This window comes from Polypterus senegalus, chromosome 4 (genome assembly GCF_016835505.1).
Source record: "Polypterus senegalus isolate Bchr_013 chromosome 4, ASM1683550v1, whole genome shotgun sequence".
Classification (NCBI taxonomy): Eukaryota; Metazoa; Chordata; class Cladistia; order Polypteriformes; family Polypteridae; genus Polypterus; species Polypterus senegalus.
Window position 1 is genome coordinate 228,065,677 of NC_053157.1, and position 19,304 is coordinate 228,084,980.

At 37.8% G+C, this 19,304-nt stretch overlaps 1 protein-coding gene across 1 annotated transcript in view; it reads right to left on the reverse strand.

Moving 5' to 3' along the window:
- Window positions 1–18,699, reverse strand: part of LOC120528094 (C-type lectin domain family 10 member A-like) — a 46,192-nt gene extending 27,493 nt beyond the window's left edge. Inside the window, exons 1-3 of the mRNA XM_039752117.1 lie at window positions 18,638–18,699; window positions 13,159–13,287; window positions 1,037–1,120 (exon numbers count right to left, since the gene is read on the reverse strand). Coding sequence (XP_039608051.1) covers window positions 1,037–1,120; window positions 13,159–13,234 — 160 coding nt within the window. The 5' untranslated portion in view covers window positions 13,235–13,287; window positions 18,638–18,699. The remainder of the gene's footprint in view (window positions 1–1,036; window positions 1,121–13,158; window positions 13,288–18,637) is intronic.
- Between the last annotated feature and the right edge of the window lie 605 nt (window positions 18,700–19,304).

Genomic DNA, 19,304 nt, shown 5'->3' on the forward strand with positions numbered 1-19,304 from the left:
AGATTGCTGTACACCAATATAACTCATCAAACTTGAAGGAGTTGGAGCAGTTTTGCCTTGAGGAATGTGCAAAAAACCCAGTGATCCCTGTATAAACTAAACTAATAGAGCCATTCCACAAAAGGCTTGCAGCTGGAATTGCCACAAAAGTGGGCTTGATAAAATATTGATATTGTGGGCTGAATACCTATGCACACTCAGGACTGCTGTCTTTTGTCTTAATTATTGTTTGTCAGTCAGTTAGTCATTACCCAACCCACTATATCCTAACACCAGCACTGGGTGCAAGGTAGGAAAATCCCCAGTGTCACAATAAAAAATATTTTGCACCTTCAAAGTGGTAGGTATGTTGTATAAATCACAAGGTGTTGACACCCCCAAAATCTATTGTAATTCCAGGTTGTAATGCAAAAAACCAAAACTAACACTGAAGGGGGTGAATATTTTTGTAAGGCATTGTGAATACCTCACAACAAGTTATTCATTGAGTTTCTTGTTCATTGCCATTAAAAAAAAGCATAGGGAAACTTTTAAATTGTGATTGATTTTGAAATATATGTAGGAATGAGACCATTTTCTATCAAACGGCAACCATTTTCTATAAGATTAGGCAGGGATCAACTGAACACTTCATTTGATCAGCAACAAGTATAGCAACTGTAAACAATATGGCTGGGACAATGAATTGATATTCACCAAATGACAGCAGGCATCCAGCACATAAAACACAAAATGGCACCGTCCTATAAATGATGACATACAGTAAATAAAACAATAAAAAAATCCACATGTGAAAGGCTTACAAAATGAAACAAACTCAAAACTATAGTAAATAGCTGCAAAAAGTTCTAAATTCCCTGAAGAACAGAATTATACTGTAGATTTATATAATACAGAATGCTAAAATCTTTTTATTTTATAAAACTAATTTCTGCATTTTATTGTTATTTTAAAGACTTAGATGACTTAGATTAGTAATATTTCACTTACATGAAATAATGCAAATTGCCTTTTAATTAAAAATAATTTACTGTACCTGTGTCAGAGTCTGTTTCTTCCACCGGTTGACCTGGACGATTTTTAAGTTTTACTTCTGCATAAATGACATTATCTTTTCGTCCTGTTTGGAGAAGCAAACAATGCACATTAAAACAACTGGACTACTGAAAATGGTTAGCACAGTAAGATTAAATGACTAATACCGTGAACAAATTACTATTACAGTCAACCCTCTTTAATCGTGGTTAATCCATTCCAGACTCTGCCGCGATAAATGAATTTCCACAAAGTAGGATTCTTTATTTATAAATCGAATATTTTCGCAGTTAGAGCATAGAAAACCTGTTTACAACCTTTTAAATACAACATGTGCTGTTTGGGCTTTCAAGTATGCGAAGCGCCACACGGGAAGCATATCGTATATCATTGAGGAGTTTTATTTGAATATGTAATATGTGCTCTGATTGGGTAGCTTTTCAGCCATCTTACAATAGCATCCCTTGTATGAAATCAACTGGGCAAAGCAACTGAGGAAGCATGTACCATAAATTAAGAGACCCATTGCCCGCAGAAATCCGTGAACCAGCAAAAAATCTGTGATATATATTTAGATATGCTTAAATATAAAATCCGCGATAGAGTGAAGCTGCGAAAGTCGAAGCGCGATATAGTGAGGGATTACTGTACTAAAAAATTATAACAGATATCCTTTCAATTCACTGGTAAGGCCTCACCTGGAGTACTGTGTATAGTTTTGGTCTGTAGGCTACAAAAAGGACTGGAAGTTCCAGAGAAGAGCAACTAGGCTGATTAGAGGACTATAGGGGATGAGTTATAAGGAAAGATTAAAAGAGCTGAGCCTTTTCAGGTTAGGAAAAAGAAGATTCAGAGGAGATATGACTGAAGTGTTTAAAATTATGAAGGGAATTAGTGTAGTGGATCAAGACTGTTATTTTAAAGTGAGTAAATCAAGAACACGGGGACACAGTTGGAAACCATAGACAAATGGAATAAGTGACCAAGTAATGTGGTTTAGTGTAGGAGTTTAAGGAATTTCCAAAGTAGACTTGATTTTATTTTAGAAGAATTAAGTGGGTAGGACTAGTGAGCTTTGATCCGCTGAATGTCCTGTTCATGTCTCGATTGTTATAATGCTCTAATGTTCTAAAATAAAATTGACTAGCTTCAATAATATGATACGGGGCCTCATGCATAATATCGTGCATAGAATTCACACTAAAACATGGCATATGGGCAAAAGTATAAATGTGCGTACGCACAAAAAAATCCAGATGGATAAATCTGTGTGTACACCAACTTCCACATTCTTCCGCTACATAAATCCCTGTCAACATGAAAAGTAACGCATGTGCGCCAGTCCCCAACTCTTCCCAGAATTATGCCTCTTTGATTATGCAAATCAATATAAATAACCATTAAGTTCAACGTTCTGTGAAAAGACAATGGCAAAAACACTTGGGAAATAGAAGAATTTCAGCAAATACCAAGTGGAAGCAAGGAAAAATGTACTATTTGTTGTTTCAAACAGTGGTATAAACAACAAAAGGAAGTTGATAAAGTGATATAGAGTGTCAGAGAAACTTGAAAGTTCAAATTCACACAGATATCAAAGTTGCCGTGAAAAGGCGAGTCATAACCCACTGTCTAAGTGTTATTTGGAAGCTTATTAGGGTACAGAAAAATGAAAAAAAATAGGCACACAGTGGGAAAAAAGTTCAAAATGTCAACTTCAATCTTGAAATTCCACTTTAATCACATAGTTTATTTTATCATTAAAGTAGAACATCATAAACTTTTATCTTAAAATTGTTTAATTTACTAGTTTCTCAAATCCCATCGTAACTAAAGCAGCACGTTAAATGATTTGTTTTATATTTGATCTTCTGTGTGCTCTATGTGTGTGAATCACTATGTGCTTCTTAAATGGGCTTTCTCTTCCTCCAACAGGACACAGAATCCATTACATTCATGATATTACAGCTATCTGAATAATTTAAATACTGAGAAGTATACTTGATGTCATTTTCATGATGATAGGAATTAAAGCATGTTATTAAACATGGGAACACTGTGGCTCAGTGATAGTGATGAGCTGGTGTCCAGAGATTGTTCTTGCCTCACGCAAGATGTTTGCTGCGCCATGCATGACCTTTGATGAAATAATTTATTGCCGCAGTACTGTCTCTTTCAAACGTACTAACCCCCAATTCCTGTCCTTCCTTTTGTTTCTCCAATTACCCAATCACCACACAATCAGCTCTGTAATAGACATTAGGCCATCTGTAAGCTGAGAACGTTGATTCTTCAAAACTTTTAAGGGACATTGAAATATCTTCGTAGTACATGTTTAATTATTCTATCCGTCTATCCATTCAGTGTCACACCAGTCCCAAATAGAATACAGTGCAAGGCAGGAACAATCCCTGAATGGGGCACCAGTTCATCACCTACCTCTGCCCAATGTGTCCTCACATGTTTAATTATTAACAATGTAGAATATTTAAATGATGTTAACATTTTATCTGTATAATTGAATAAACATATTCTGCTGCATTTCATCATAAAAATGATATTATCATCATATGTAAATACACTCTTTATAAAGTGGCTCAGGTTGTGCAATATGATAACTGTATCACAAGTTTACAGTGAGGTAATTGTACTTATAAGTACAAACAGTTCTACAAAGAGCTCTTGATGGACTGATTGATTGTGTTTATAGCTCATGTTTCTGAACCACGATGTCCCTACAGGAAAGGCTCTGAAGCATTTGTTGTATGAGAGCAGATCAATAGACAGCATGGCTAAGCCAGCGTGTGCTTGATGCTGTATCCCAATAATTCACTTTCCAATCAGCTGCTGTAGAGCTGTGATTCCACACTGAGATAAAGTGGGATAAATACTTGCGAGTAACAACGCTAAAGCAGCTATGGTATTTAGAATAGTTTGGCCATTCCATGGACCATTATATTGTTACAGGTTAATTACAATCAGATACCTTAAACTAATAAACAGTATGTGGTTAATTTCAATGTATTTGATAAAGCCGTGTCAAGGATGTGGATCTAAAAAAGAAAGGAAAACCACACTGGAACAAAAGCACTGCTTTGACGCTGGGTGCCACCAGTTTGCAAAATTGAGCTGAGAACTTGCGTACGCCATTGATTTAGCTACTGTGAAAATGTGCGTGGCTTTACGCCAAGTGTAGTGTTTAAACATCACGATGTGAGTGTGGAAACAGACGTACGCAACATTTGTGTGTGTACGCACCATTTGTACATGTGGCCCCAGGTCTCTTAGTCCAGTTTTCAATTATTTCTTTAAATACCATGTCTATAAAAAATATTCACTCCCTTGGAATTTTACACACTTCATTGAATCACAGTATTTTTCATTTGTGTTTTTTTACATTAATCAACAGAAAAAGACTCATTAATGTCAAAGTAAAAACAAAACTCTACAGGTGGTCTAGCTTTTATCTTTCTATTGCTAAGTCAGAATCTTCTATTGTTTATTTATGTAGTCTATGTATCAATGCAAACCCATACATCCATTTTCCAACCCGCTGTATCCTAGCACAAGATCACTGGGGTCTTCTGGAGCCAATCCCAGCCAACACAGGGCGCAAGGCAGGAACAAATCCCCGGGCAGGGCACAAGCCCATTGCAGGGTACATGCACACACACACACCCACACACTAGGGACAATTTAGAATCGCCAATGCACCTAACCTGCATGTCTTTGGACCGTGGGAGGAAACTGGAGCACCTGGAGGAAACCCACACAGACACAGGGAGAACATGCAAACTTAATTCAGGGAGGACCCGGGAAGCGAACCCGGGTCTCTTTACTGCAAGGCAGCAGTGCTGCGCCACCATGCTGCCCACCCATACATTACCTAAACTAAATATTAACACCTTAATACAAATGGCTCTTACAGGAGGGAAACACAGATGTGGTCGATAAAGACCCACAGAGAACTTCAGTCAGCGCCTCTGCAACTCTCAGCATTCTATGAAAAGAAAAGGAAACCACCGTTCGCTCGCTGAGCAGCTGACTCAGTCATGACTTCCCTTTTATGCCCAGAGGGACTGACATGGTCTGGAATCCTACAGATTTTATTTTTTCTCCAGCCGTCTGAGTTTTTGTTTTTCTGTCCCCTGGCCATTGAACCTTACTCTTATTCGTGTTAATGTTGATTTATTTTTATAATTATGTCTTTCATTTTTCTATTCTTTAATATGTAAAGCACTTTGAGCTACTGTTTGTATGAAAATGTGCTATATAAATAAATGTTGTTGTTGTTGTTGTTTTATGTACCACCAAGAGTCATGCTAGCAATTGATGGTTGAATGTCAGGGTTTCGCAAGGGTCTTGTCCCTGTTTCATTTTTGTTACCTGTGTTTATTTGTTTATATCTAAATTGTCCTTTTTTTAACTGCAATATAATTAATTGTTCTCAATTTGCTAATTATTTGTCATTGTATGACATTTTTGGTTATTTGTTTATTCTTCATTGTGTTCATTAATAGAAGTGTGGGCTATAATTTGATCAGATGGTTTCACTTCTTAAGTGTTTTTTGTCATTTTCCTATTGCCATAATTCATCTTTCTTTGCTCTCATAATTGTATAATAATAATGACGATTAACAATAAGCAGAGCAGACAAGGATGCAAATAACACAGAATGATGAAAGTCTCCTTCAGCATCAGACCCACTAGTGTGCTCCTTTGAAAATAATAGTTTAAATAACCTGAGGAGTGGAAGGAAAATCATAAGGATGGCAAAGATGATGAAAACTCTAAAAACTGACATATCAAATACAGAATACTATGTAGTTGACATAAATTCTTGCTGCTTTCTAATTATGTTTTGCGAGTGCAGTTTTGAAATTTCTTTTTTCTGAGTCGTTTACACTGGTGTTTATTTTAATTGTCATTAGCAGCATACAATTAAGAAAGAAAATTTCCAAGAAAAAGGTGTAGGTAGAGCTTTATTTGATTTAATTAAATTTAATTAATTAATAGGAAAGTGACAAAAGGAAGTGTAAGATTTACATTCATACAGAATTTTGCCAGAGTTATAAGATCTTAACTGATTTTCTTTCTCAAATGGAGAAGAAAAACCTAGCTAATTAATCAATGAAGTCAAGATGAGGTAAAATGACTCACTTATTAAGAAACTGACCAGAAAAAAAGCCTGCAGCCACAGTGGGGCTGGCGACTGAGACTGGAAACCACTGGCCTGGACACTTCAGACTTCATTTGGAGGCCCCCTCCTGGGAGAACTGGAACTTAAACCCCAATGCAACACATTTTATTAAACACAAAACTCAAGAAGCGTGTAGGCACTGAGTGCATTTACATGCGCTTTAATAACTGGGCTATGCACAGAATCCTGGTTTCTAAAATGCCAAGTAAACCCTTATTCTGGTTACAGAAACCGTGATATTGGTCTCTGAGAAACCAGGTTAACACGAGTAGATTTCTGTATGAGTAACCTCCAAGAGTGTGCTTGTAATCACAGAAACAAATGAGTATAATAAAACCAAACAAAGAGAAAAAATAAAGGTCACCACTGAGATTGTGACAAGAATCCAATCTGAATGTGTTAAACACAATGCATTATTTTAAGAGAAGAGATTATTACATGAAATCAGTTTTTAAGGAAAATCCAACATGGTGAACAAAACTTTGAAAATACCAAAAAGCTGTAATAAATACGATGCAACAAAAAACACAATTTTATTCAAAATTCAGAGATTTTAACATAGAAATTATTCCAAAAGCTTCGATTCTGACCCCCGCCTTGCTACTCTCTTGATGACAGAACATATCACGGGACCTCCATGTCAGGTAACTGGTTGTAGGAATAACTAGAGCAACCAATAAGGCCACAACCATCAAAAAACACCACAAAACTGTGAAAACATTGGTTAATAATAGTGCTGCAATGATGTCACTAGTGTCATTTATTATTTTTTGATGGTCGCCGCTCATCGCACGCTCTGTCTGAACGGTTCCATTGCTTACCATGTGTTTACGACACGCTCTCTAAATGTGTGTAGTCCCTTAGTCAACGCTCAACTTGCATATTTCATAGTTGCGTCGCGGCGATAGATTTTATTATTAGCAAGGATTTTCATTCTTGTTTTGATCTGTAAGCAAGTCATAGGCCTGCTCTGAACTGTGCTGGTATGTACTGTGCAAGGATAAAACTAATAAACAGCAGCCCCACCTTGAGACATGCAGAGAAGCAAACGTCCTGGCCTGAGGGCCCCATTTATTAGTAGTTATCAGTAACCTATCAGTGCATGAAAACTATACATACAGGCACTTTTGCAATTAACTGTGCATTTAAGAAGTGTAATCAACAACTGTAATCCTGACATTGTCATCTCTGCAGGACCGTGACTCTTACACACATCTCATACTTCTCCAAGTAGCCTGTCATTGTGTTTAAAGTCAGATTAGATGTTGTGAAATCACATTTTCACATATTGTCTAAAACCAAATGGGGAATCCCTGCAAGATAAGAGGTCAACTAATTTTACTTACATGAAATTGGAAGTCCCCTGTTATGACATATGACACCATTACAACACTTACAGATCATATCCTATCATTTTTTTACTTTTATTTTTTGTTGACTGGAATTTAAACTAAGTTGTATTTTTCCACTGAAATTATTATTTTCAAAATGGCTAAATGGCCAAAAAATTGGTATAATTTAAAGTGTAGCCTATAACATTGCATTTCCATTTTTTAAAACAATAATGGGTTTAAAAATAAATCCAATTTATTTCCACATCTTCTTCTTCATAATCCATAAGGAATAGGAAATTAGAGTGTCTTATAATTGGTCATAAAGATTGAAGCTAAGAGTCAGATTAAATCCAAAGAGCACAGTGTGCTTATAAAGTGATGAAAAGCTGATGATATATTTGGATTCTATGACCCAAAAACCTCAATTAGATGCAAACCTCATTTAAAGACTTCTAGGGAAACCCCCAAAAAATAAAAAAAATAACTTTAATTATTACAAATAATGATTTAGGGACAATTAGCAAATGATAATAATCATTTGCTAATTCTTTCAGAGGTTCAACTTGGATTCAAGGAAGTGTATAAATGCAGAGCCTGTACCATTGCGTCGTTGATGTCACATGCTGTGCACTTCCAGTATAGTTTGCTGGTGACATTACGGCACCCTTACATCAAAATGGAGGCACCCACACAAAAGAAAACATCATGAACGCACAAAAATAATTTCTATACTTTAAGTATATTTTTTAAACAAAACTGATATTCCTTTCACAATCTGCCTATTTCAAAATTCTAGAATGATAGAAGAAAGACCAAAAAAGTCAAAATGAACTTACTTCATAGCACTGATGGAACACAATGTGTTGCTCTTTTATTGTATAACCTTTGTAATTGTTGTGGTCGGGGGCTTCTAAGCCTTTAATATTTGTTTTCCTCCTGCAGATGCACATGATGGTTCTGCTATGTTCAAATCCAGTTGGCCTTGGAATTGGACTTCAGAATGGATGTTGAGCAACATTAGCCTCAAAATAACCCTTTGCTCATGCTGTTGTTGATCATTGTACATACAGTATGGTACATGCATATTTTTTGTGAGTATACTGAATGATTTTTTTGATCTTTATACCATACCATCAAGCCGTCGTAATCCTTAGCAGGGTCGCTGGAGTCTAACCCAGCCAGCATAGGGAGCAAGGACAGGGCACCAGCCCACCACATGGTTAGCAAACACACACACGCACACACACCATAGCCAATTTATCATCAAGGAGGAAATCAGAAAACTCAGAGGAAACCTATGTGGGAACAGAGAGGACATGTGTACATTATATATCTATTATATAAAAATATCTTGGGACAAGACAAGACTTTTTCAGAAAGACATTTTCATGTCCCGCGAGAGAGACTTTGTGCCAAAAGATTTAACCACCAGTTGGAAATAAAATGAAGAGGCATATCCGCAAGAATTAAAAGATTTATTGATTGGTGAAAGTGAAATCCACATACGCCGTCACTCTTGGGTCACCGAGAGACAGAAACGTTATTCAAACACTTCAAACAAACATAAGTCTCTTTCAGGAGTGAATCGAGCTCTGTGTGTAGTTGGAGGGGACAGTTCCGTCTCTCAATTAAAAGAACAGAAAATCTTCTTCATTGGGATGCGCCTCGGGAGCGGGAGCCCCAACAAGAGCAAAGGATGTCTGAAGAGAGATAAGGCAGTGAGACAAAAGGGCAGCTGCTGTACAAGCTTTTAAATGTTTGAAGCGCTGCATGAGATGCAGATAACGTGGCACAGCAGCAGCAGTTGATCAAGAAAAGAGGAGGTAAAAAAAACTGTTTTCCACTGTATCACCATTTAAGAGGGGGTTTCGGAGGAACAACCACATCTCTTTGGGGTGCTTTCAGACCCCCTCTTCACAACGCAAGCGGTAGAGGCACAAAGTGGCTGGCTCATAGCATTGGCCGGAGTGGGGTGTGTGTTGGCAAGCGAAGCCCCTCGATGGCCGTGGGAGGCGGAGTTACACACAGGGGCACGTGTGCATTGTTGCAATGTTACTTTTCTTGGTTGTTTATTAAATTACAGATTTTTTAAATGTTAATTTTTTACCCTGTGCTTAAAACTCATTAAAAAAATAGTTTTTAGTGAGCGGGTCATAAGGCTATAGCGCAAATTCTTGCAGTGTTAGTTTTCTCTGTTGTTCAAGGTTTTCAATGTTTTTACATTTAGTTTACCATTACGCTGTGCTTTCTATGGTATAGTTAACTATATTTGTGCTTAAAAACTTAAAAAAAAATATATATTTACATACAGTTCATACTGTCTGGAACGGATTAATTGTATTTACATACAATCCTATGGGGGAAATTACTTTGGTTCACGACCAAATCGGGCTACAACCAGAGTCTTGGAACGAATTATGGTCGTGAGCAGAGGTTCCACTGTATTACTGTCAGACAAAATTACAGGCATTTCACGGAAATACAAACCAGTATTACTGAGAGAGAAAATTAAAGGCACACAATACAGTGACACATATTACAGCCAAATACAAGGTCCCTTGCCATTTAATATAGACTGTTCATACAAATATATATATATGACAGCAACACTCATCACTCATAACAGTGACAAAACAATTACATTGACAATCATGTTACGTTATTTTCAAAATGTTTCCTTTTCTTTTTCATTACTTCTTTAACACACTATTTCTCCGCTGCAAAGCGCGGGTATTTTGCTAGTATTAAATAAAACTCCTCAATAATAAAAGATATGCTTCCCCTGCGGTGCTTTGCACACTTAAAAGCTCTAACAACACATATTGATTTTTGATCGTTTGCTTTTCTCTGTCTCTCTCACTCTCTCTGACATTCGCTGCTCCTGACGGAGGTGGTGTGCGAGCAGAGGGGCTGTTTGCTTAGAAGATATGGATGCTCCTCTAAAAAATGCTGAAAGACTACCTTCACATTGATCCCTTCTTTGCGGTCGCTTTATCACAGTGCTTCTGCTTTGCATACTTAAAAGCCCAAAAGCCCAACAGCCCTATTGATTTTTGATTGTTTACTTTTCTCTCTCTCTGTCTCTCTCTCTCTCTCTCTGACATTCTCTGCGCACTCCTTTGAAGAGGAAGATATTTTTGCATTCTTTTAATTGTGAGAAAGAACTGTCATCTCTGTCTTGTTATGGAGCACAGTTTAAACTTTTGACTAAAGGGTGTTATTTCATGTCTATAGGGCTCTAATAATGTTAAAAAACGTATTTAGAAGGTCGTAAACAGGTTTTCTATGCTCTAACTGCGAAAATATTCGATTTATAAATAAAGAATCCTACTTCGTGGAAATTAATTTATCACAGTAGAGTCTGCAAAGGATTAACTGCGATAAACGAGGGTTTACTGTATAACTGTGCAGAGAATATTTATAAACAGTGTGGGAGAGTTTCTAAGGGCTTAAAATATATAAAAATAACATTCACTACACTTTTGGCATGCAGACTTATTCTGATAAACTGGAAGAACCCAAACTTTCTTCTTTCAAGTTAGTGGGAAACCGATGTGTTATACTATTTGAAATTGGAAAAAATCAAATACTCAGTTAGAGGATCCGTACAGACTTTTTTCAAAACATGGCAGGATCTAATCAGTAATGTTTTAAAATAAGCTCATAAAGCACAGAGAATTTATTAATTTAGGTATGTTTACAAGCCTTAAATTTCACACCGTTTGCCTTGCTCTCTCACTCAGGGCTGGGGATCGATTTGTCCTTAACTCAATTTTTCTTTTTGTAAAAACTTGATTGATTTGTATGGATTGCAGTAAAATTAATAAAAAATATATAAAAAAATAATAAATATATAAAAATAACCATACAAACATATGGTTTCTACTTCGCGGATTTTCGGTTCTGGAACGCAACCCCCGCGATTGAGGAGGGATTACTGTACAATATATACATACATAATAGGAAAAGAATTTATGGCTGACTGCCACCATTACATTTACAAATAAAGACTTTATAAAATAATTTAAGAACCCAACCACATTTCCAAACTAACAGACCCAACAATTAACAAAAATGTCACATTGCTACTATCTGTACTATTCTCCATTATAAATATCTAGACATGCATACTTCAAATTATAAACGCTTTAGAAAAATGATTGATTAGTTTTCTCTGTGACCCTGAGCTAGAAAGTGGGTATGTGATAAAGAATGAATCAGTAATTCCGATTGTTACCACACACCAAGATTAAAGAAATGTCTGCATTGTGCATCTGGACATTCAGCCAAACATACTTGCCAATACTATTCACCTATTTTTTCCAAATATAACATCAAGTCAAGCTTTTATGGTCATTAAAGTCCTACTGCCTACCCCACCACTTGGTGACTTTGTAGTTGGCACAGTGCTCAGCACTTCACCTTCTTGGATCTAGCACCAAGGGTTTGGTTCCCTGCACCTGATCATTACTTGTGTGGACTTTACACTGTGTTTCCTTTTCTGCATTGATTTTCCTTCCACATTCATAAAGACATGTAGGTAAAGTTAAGCTAAGACTCCAAAACAGGAACCATGTGGGTGCATAAGTGGGCCATGTTATTGGATTAGCTGTCTGTCCACTGTTGATTACTGCCTTCTGCCATATGGTGCCAGGACAGGCTCTGCAACCTCAAAATACTGAAGTGGATTAAGCAGTTTACAGAGTATTATATTAAGGTTACTAATGGAAGATATAATTAATTATTATCATATATTTATGATTGAAAGTACAAGTATGCAGAATTTTCAGTGTACTTTGATGCATTTTGCTCAATGTGAGTTATATTTTCTGCAACTCACATCCAGCAAGAGTACCTCAGAGCAAAAATTAAGAATCACAGACACATGGCAGCAGGACTTGAGTTGTGACAATACAACAATCAAAGTGGCTTGAGTTGGCAGTGCCTGCCTAACTCAGGACCCATTTTCACAAAATAACACATAACAACCTCAACCCTACTTAACTGAATTCAGGAACAGCACTTGGCACAAGGCAGTAAATAAAACATAACTTATGCACCGGAAATAAGAAAATGTAAGGATTGAAGAGAAAAGGAGGGCAGGACATCATCCTAGTGTGACAACACTTCAGTCCATTAAAGTGTCCATTCACACACACATACCCACCCACACAGAGGCAAATTAGAGCCAACAATGAATCAGACTAGCATGATGATGTGAAAGAAGAACCTACTGAGACACAGGGAGAATATGCAAACTCTAGATGGACAAAACCACGTACAAGATGTGAGCACCAGACACTGGATCCCCGAGGCTGAAGCAGTACGCACTGTATCATGGTACTACCTTTTAACTGGCACATTCTTTTGAAAAGTCTATTGCAATAGTGCAAACAAATACAATTTGTGTTTATTAACATTGTAAATGCCTTTCGTATTAAACTATTACTGTGTTTTTATTGATGACATGGAGGTGCTCCTAAAAAAATAAGAGCTCTACTACTAATGTTAACCTTTCTAAATACTTTACATAGTTTTATTAACTGTACAACAGCAGACTTCTTTTCAATTTACAATCTGTTGGTGTCTGACCTGGTGGTATCCGGCTTTTTGGTTGCTGATTCTTCTCTGGGAAGACTACTGAGCTGTAGAAGTCTTCACTGGCCATCCTACAGAGGATACAGCAGCAACCGAGGATGAGGAGTCTTGACAGTTCTGCGTCTGCACAATGATTTACAAAGACATGACATCACACTGAGATTTACTAAACATTATTCTAAGTTCAACACAGGAAGATGATAATGAACTAAATGAACTGTTTTTGAGCTTTGAGCTACTTGGGAGGGTATGATAGTTGGGAAAATTTGAAAATAATGTGATCCTACTTTGAAAGGCAATGACAAATATATATACATATATATGTATATATATATATATATATATATATATATATATATATATATATATATATATATATATATATATATATATATATATATATATATATATATATATAATTAACTGAAACACACATGTACATAACATAAATTATGCACCAAAAATAAATAATGTAGGGTGACCTCCTCTGTTGTTGACCACCATTTCAGGCTCAACAGCCTAGATTTTCATAACCTCTCTCCTTTACACAGATCCAATTTTTAATTCACTGGCACTTTCCAAGGTCCCTTCCACCACCTAAGTACTAATTTCTTTATAGTCAGTGTTACTCTTCATCTTGTTTTGCACCTCCTTCAAGTGATCTGCTGTAGCTTGCACCCCAGTTCATCTCATTGCCTCACTTACAGTGGATTCAGAAAGTATTCAGACCACTACACTTTTTCACATTTCATTATGCTGCAGTATTATACAAAAATCATTTCAATGTATTATTCCCCTCATCAAGCAACACTCATTCCATTGATCATCATTGAGATGTTTGTACCCCTTGTTTAGAGTCCGTCTGTGCTCAGTTCAATTGACTACACATGATGAGCAAAGGCACACACCTGTCTATAGAAGTTCCTACATCTGAGCAAAAACCAAGCTGTGAGGTCAAAGGAGTTGCCAACAGAGCTTAGAGAGGATTGCATTGAGGCACAGATCTGGGGAAAGGAACAAAAGTTTTCCTGTAAGCATTGAAGGTTTCGAAGAGTACAGTGGCCTATAAGTCTTCCTCATAATTATTAAATGGAAGATATTTGGAAGAACCAGGACTCTTCCCAGGCTTGGCTGCCCAGTCAAACTAAGCAATTGAGGGAGAAGGGTCTTGGTAAGACAAAGTGACCAAGAACCTGATACTGAGCTCAACACAACCTGTGTGGAGATGGGAGAAATTTTTCAGAGAAACAGTTATCACTGCAGCACCACACTGCTCTGGGATATATGGCAGTTTAGCCAGACAGAAGCCTCTCCTCTGTAAAAGACACATGGAAGCCCAATCTAGAGTTTGAAAAATGGCACCTAAAAGACTCTCAGACAGACCAAGATCAGCATCATATTTGGAGGAAATCAGGCACCATTCATTATCTCTGCAATGCCATTCCAGTTTTGAAGTAGCGATGAAGCAAGAAATTGAAAGTTAAGTAAATACAGGCAGTCCCTGGAGGTATGTACGAGATAGGGGTTGTAGGTTTGTACTTAAGTTGAATTTGTATGTAAGTTGGAACAGGTACATTATTTTAATAAATGCTATTGTTGACCGACTGTAACCAAGTGTTCTGCCAATAAATGATGGAGTTTCATCCCTCTCTGAACTTTTTATTATTTCTACTTTATTTTCCATGGTGATGATTTTTCTTTTCTTTACTATATCACCAGCACGTGCATCAGATTTGTGTTTTAGAGACATTGTTGAAGGGTGAAAACAAAAGGTACAGATGAGCTCTTCTGCACAGCACTGTATAGCAGGAAGGCACCCCTTGTCAGCACGTCTGATGTACTGACACGAGACAACTTCCTGCTATGTACGTAAAAGTACAAGCAGGCTTGCTATTGAGAATGAATGTGGGCAGCGACGGGTGGTTCATCACCAGCCCACCTCACTGTCACCTCCACTACAGTATGCTGCCTGCAGCGTCTTCCCACCGAGAACAAACATGGTACGGCCAAAGGCGGGTAGTGAATTGCCCACCACTGCCCCCATTCAACAGGCAGCCACCTGAGGCACACTACAATGCTGCCCCCCACCACCCCATTCACCCTCAATGGCCTCAACCGGGTCACCGCTTGCAGCATTACCAGCCGCTCACCTAGAATGAATGGGGCAGTCGTGTGTGGTGGACAGGCAGTGAAACCGCCCCCCTCCAGTCTCCGCTCTGCCACAGCTTGCAGAGTCCCCAGGTCGAAGATGACGGAGCGGCAGTGACTGAGGCGCATGCGTCGCTGCTGCAGCTTTGTTCGTAAGTCATAGGTCGGATGTCCGTAACCTGGGGACTACCTTTATAAAGTATTTACCTTACAGCATGAAATTATGGGAAAGAGTAGTGGAAGCTAGGTTAAGAAGAGAGGTGATGATTAGTGAGCAGCAGTATGGTTTCATGCCAAGAAAGAGCATCACAGATGTGTGATGTTTGCTCTGAGGGTGTTCATGGAGAATTATAGAGAAGGACAGAAGGAGCTGCATTGCATCTTTGTGGACCTGGAGAAAGCATATGACAGGGTATCCTGAGAGGAGTTGTGGTATTGTATGAGGAAGTCGGGAGTAGCAGAGAAGTATGAAGGAGTTGTACAGGATATGTACAAGGGAAGTGTGACCGTGGTGAGGTCTGCGGTGGGAGTGACGATTGCATTCAAGGTTGAGGTGGGATTACGTCAGGGATTGGCTCTAGTGATGGACAGGTTGACAGACGAGATTAGACAGGAGTCCCCGTGGACTATGATATTTGCTGATAACATTGTGATCTGTAACGATAGTAGGGAGCAGATTGAGGAGACCCTGGAGAGGTGGAGATATGCTCTAGAGAGGAGAGGAATGGTCAGTAGGAACAAGACAGAACATATGTGTGTGACTGAGAGGGAGGTCAGTGGAATGGTGAATGATGCAGGTAGTAGAGTTGCTGAAGGTAGATGAGTTTAAGTACTTGGGATCAACAGTACTGAGTAATGGGGGTTGTAGAAGAGAGGTGATAAAGAGAGTGCAGGGAGGGTGGAATGGATGGAGAAGAGTGTCAGAAGTGATTTGTGACAGACGGATATCAGCAAGAGTGAAAGGGAAGGTCAACAGGACGGTAGTGAGACTAGCTATGTTACAGTATATGGGCAGGAGACGGTGGCACTGACTAGAAAGCAGGAGACAGAGCTGGAGGTGGCAGAGTTAAAGATGCTAAGATTTGCATTGGGTGTGACGAGGATGGATAGGATTAGAAATGAGTACACTAGAGGGTCAACTCAAGTTGGACGGTTGGGAGACAAAGTCAGAGGTGAGATTGCGTAGGTTTGGACATGTGCAGAAGAGAGATGGTGAGTATATTGGGAGAAAAATGCTAAGGAGAGAGCTGCCAGGCAAGAAAAAAAGAGGAAGGCCTAAGAGAAGGTTTATGAATGTGGTGAGATAGGAGATGCAGGTGATGGGTGTAACAGAGCAAGATGCAAAGGACAGAAAGATATGGAACAAGATGATTCACTGTGGCAACCCCTAACAGAAGCAGCCAAAAGAAGAAGAAGAAAGATAAAGTATTATATGTAACAAGTAAACAAGTTAAGCTCGAATAATCATTGAGAGGTCTGAAAATAAACTTTATGAAAGGATTTAGGAGTCATAGTGGACTCAACACTATCAACTACCAGTCAGTGTTCAGAAGCTATTAAAAAGGCTAACAGAATGTCAGGTTACAGTATATAGCACCTTGATGTGTAGAGTACAAGTCCAAGGAGGGTCTGTCCAGGCTTTATAATGCAATGGTGAAGCCTCATCTGGTGTACTGTGCGCAGTTTTGGTCTTCAGGCTACAAAAAGGACATAGCAGCACTAGAAAAGGTCCAGAGAAGAGTGACTAGGCTCATTCCAGGGCTACAGGGGATGAGTTATGAGGAAAGATTTAAAGAGCTGAGCCTTTTCTGTTTCAGCAAAAGGAGATTAAGAGGAGACATGAATGAAGCGTTTAGAATTATGAAAGGAATTAGTACAGTGGATTGAGACTGTTATTTTAAAATGAGTTCATCAAGAACATGGGGACAGAGTTGGAAACTTTTAAGGGTAAATATGACACAAACTTTAGGAATATTTTCTTGACATAGAGAACCATAGACATATGGAATAAGCTACCAAGTAGTGTGGTGGACAGTAGGATTTTGGTGACTGTCAAAATTGAACTTAATGTTGTTGTAGAAGAAGTAAATGGATAGGACTGGTGAACTTTGTTGGGCTAAATGGCCTGTTCTCATCTAGATTGTTTTAATGTTCTAAGGGTGGTGGCAGCACATTGTGGGATGTTTTTGTCAGCGGCAGTGACTGGAAGACTAGACAGGATAGAAGTTGGACAAAGCAAAGTAAAGCGATGTCCTTAATTAAGACCTTCTCCAGAGTGCTCTGTAGCTCAGTCTTGCCAGAAGGTTCAGTAACTCTGAGAATGTCCTTGATTTGCCCAGCCAATCTTAACTTGAATCCAATTGAACATCTCAGGACAGACCTTATAAATAAGCTGTCCAAAGAATGTTCTCAATTCAACCTGGTAGAGCTTAATTGGATCTGCAGAGAAGAATGGCAGAAATCCATATCCAGGTGTGTGAAGCTTGTAACATTATAGCCAAGAAGACTCTAGGCCATCATTGCTATAAATGTTGCTTCAACTAAGTGCTGAGTAAAGGGTCTGAATATTCTTGTCCATATAATATTTTAGTTTTATATTTTTAATAAATTCCTAAAATCTTATTTTCTTTTTGATTGATGATGGAAAAAAATAATTTAAACACTTTTAGCATAAAAGTGCAACATAGCCAAATTTGAACAATATTAAGGGGTCTGAATACTTTCTGAATCCACTATATGCTTGTTTTCTCTCCTGTTCCTGCAACCAATTAATTTACTGCTCAACTCCAGACCCCAAATCACTGTTTTGTTCAGTTTGTTATTCAGTTTCACAGTCATTCAAGTTTTAGTATTAAGGAAACAGTGCAATATCTTTGTGGGAATGATTTCACAATATGTTAACCTTTCACCAAAGTTAATGTAGTCAGTAATACAATAAGAAAGTTCCTCAGTGTCCTCACAAGCTTTTCCCAGTACTTGCATCAATAAAGTGCTATCATCTATCTATCTATCTATCTATCTATCTATCTATCTATCTATCTATCTATCTATCTATCTATCTATCTATCTATCTATCTTGACTCTGCTTTGTTCTCCATATGAATTTTCTGAATTAACAAAGTTGCAATACTTCAAGAAACTTATGAGAACTAAAATGGCAATAGAGAAGACGCAATCACACTATGCTGTCCCTTAGCAAGATTGGAGTGGGAGACCCCTGTTGAGTAATGCAATGCTTTTCAAATAAAGTGCCTTAAATTATAAATCACACAAATTCCAAAAATATTTACAGTAAAAAAAGATAAAAAGTGGTAAAGCTACAAACCTGCTGTTCAGTCTGCTCTGATCACAGTCTCTCTCAGTTTCTGTCTTTCTGTTAACAACAATAAGAAGACTCTGTCAGTTTAAAAGATTTTGTATTTCCTTATGTAAAAATAGGATATGAAGAAGCAGTGTGACATTTGTCACGAAGCAAATTAAAAAAATAGTGTAGTAGTGTGAAAGGAAACAGCATATGGGGTCATTGAAGAGTGGAAAGTCAGTGACATGGTTGAGCAGATTTTAAGTGCAGCTGTCAAAAAACAGGCAACAGGAAGTAAAAGCAAAAACATTACAAAAATGTCCTCTGTAGGGCTCATATGTTTTTTTTTTTTTGTTTGTTTTTTGTGGGTTAAATGGGCTTCATGACAAAGGTATGTGTATTGGGACTGCTAGGTTGTTTCATTATTATTCTAAACCCTGCTTTTATTTCAGATTTATTACTGATTTCATACATTGCATTAGAATAAGTAAATGAAGCACACTCTCCTTTCAGTGTGTTTCGTGAAATATTTCCTCTCACATTAGAAACTGATGTTTGAAACTCTTCAGAATATTCTTTCAAGTGCGACCATGATGTCTATAATATCACTTCATTTGTTGCAGCTCCTGAGCAAGACAAGTTCCTTATTTCTTGTCCATATGTGCTGTCAGGGACTCCAATAAGACCATGT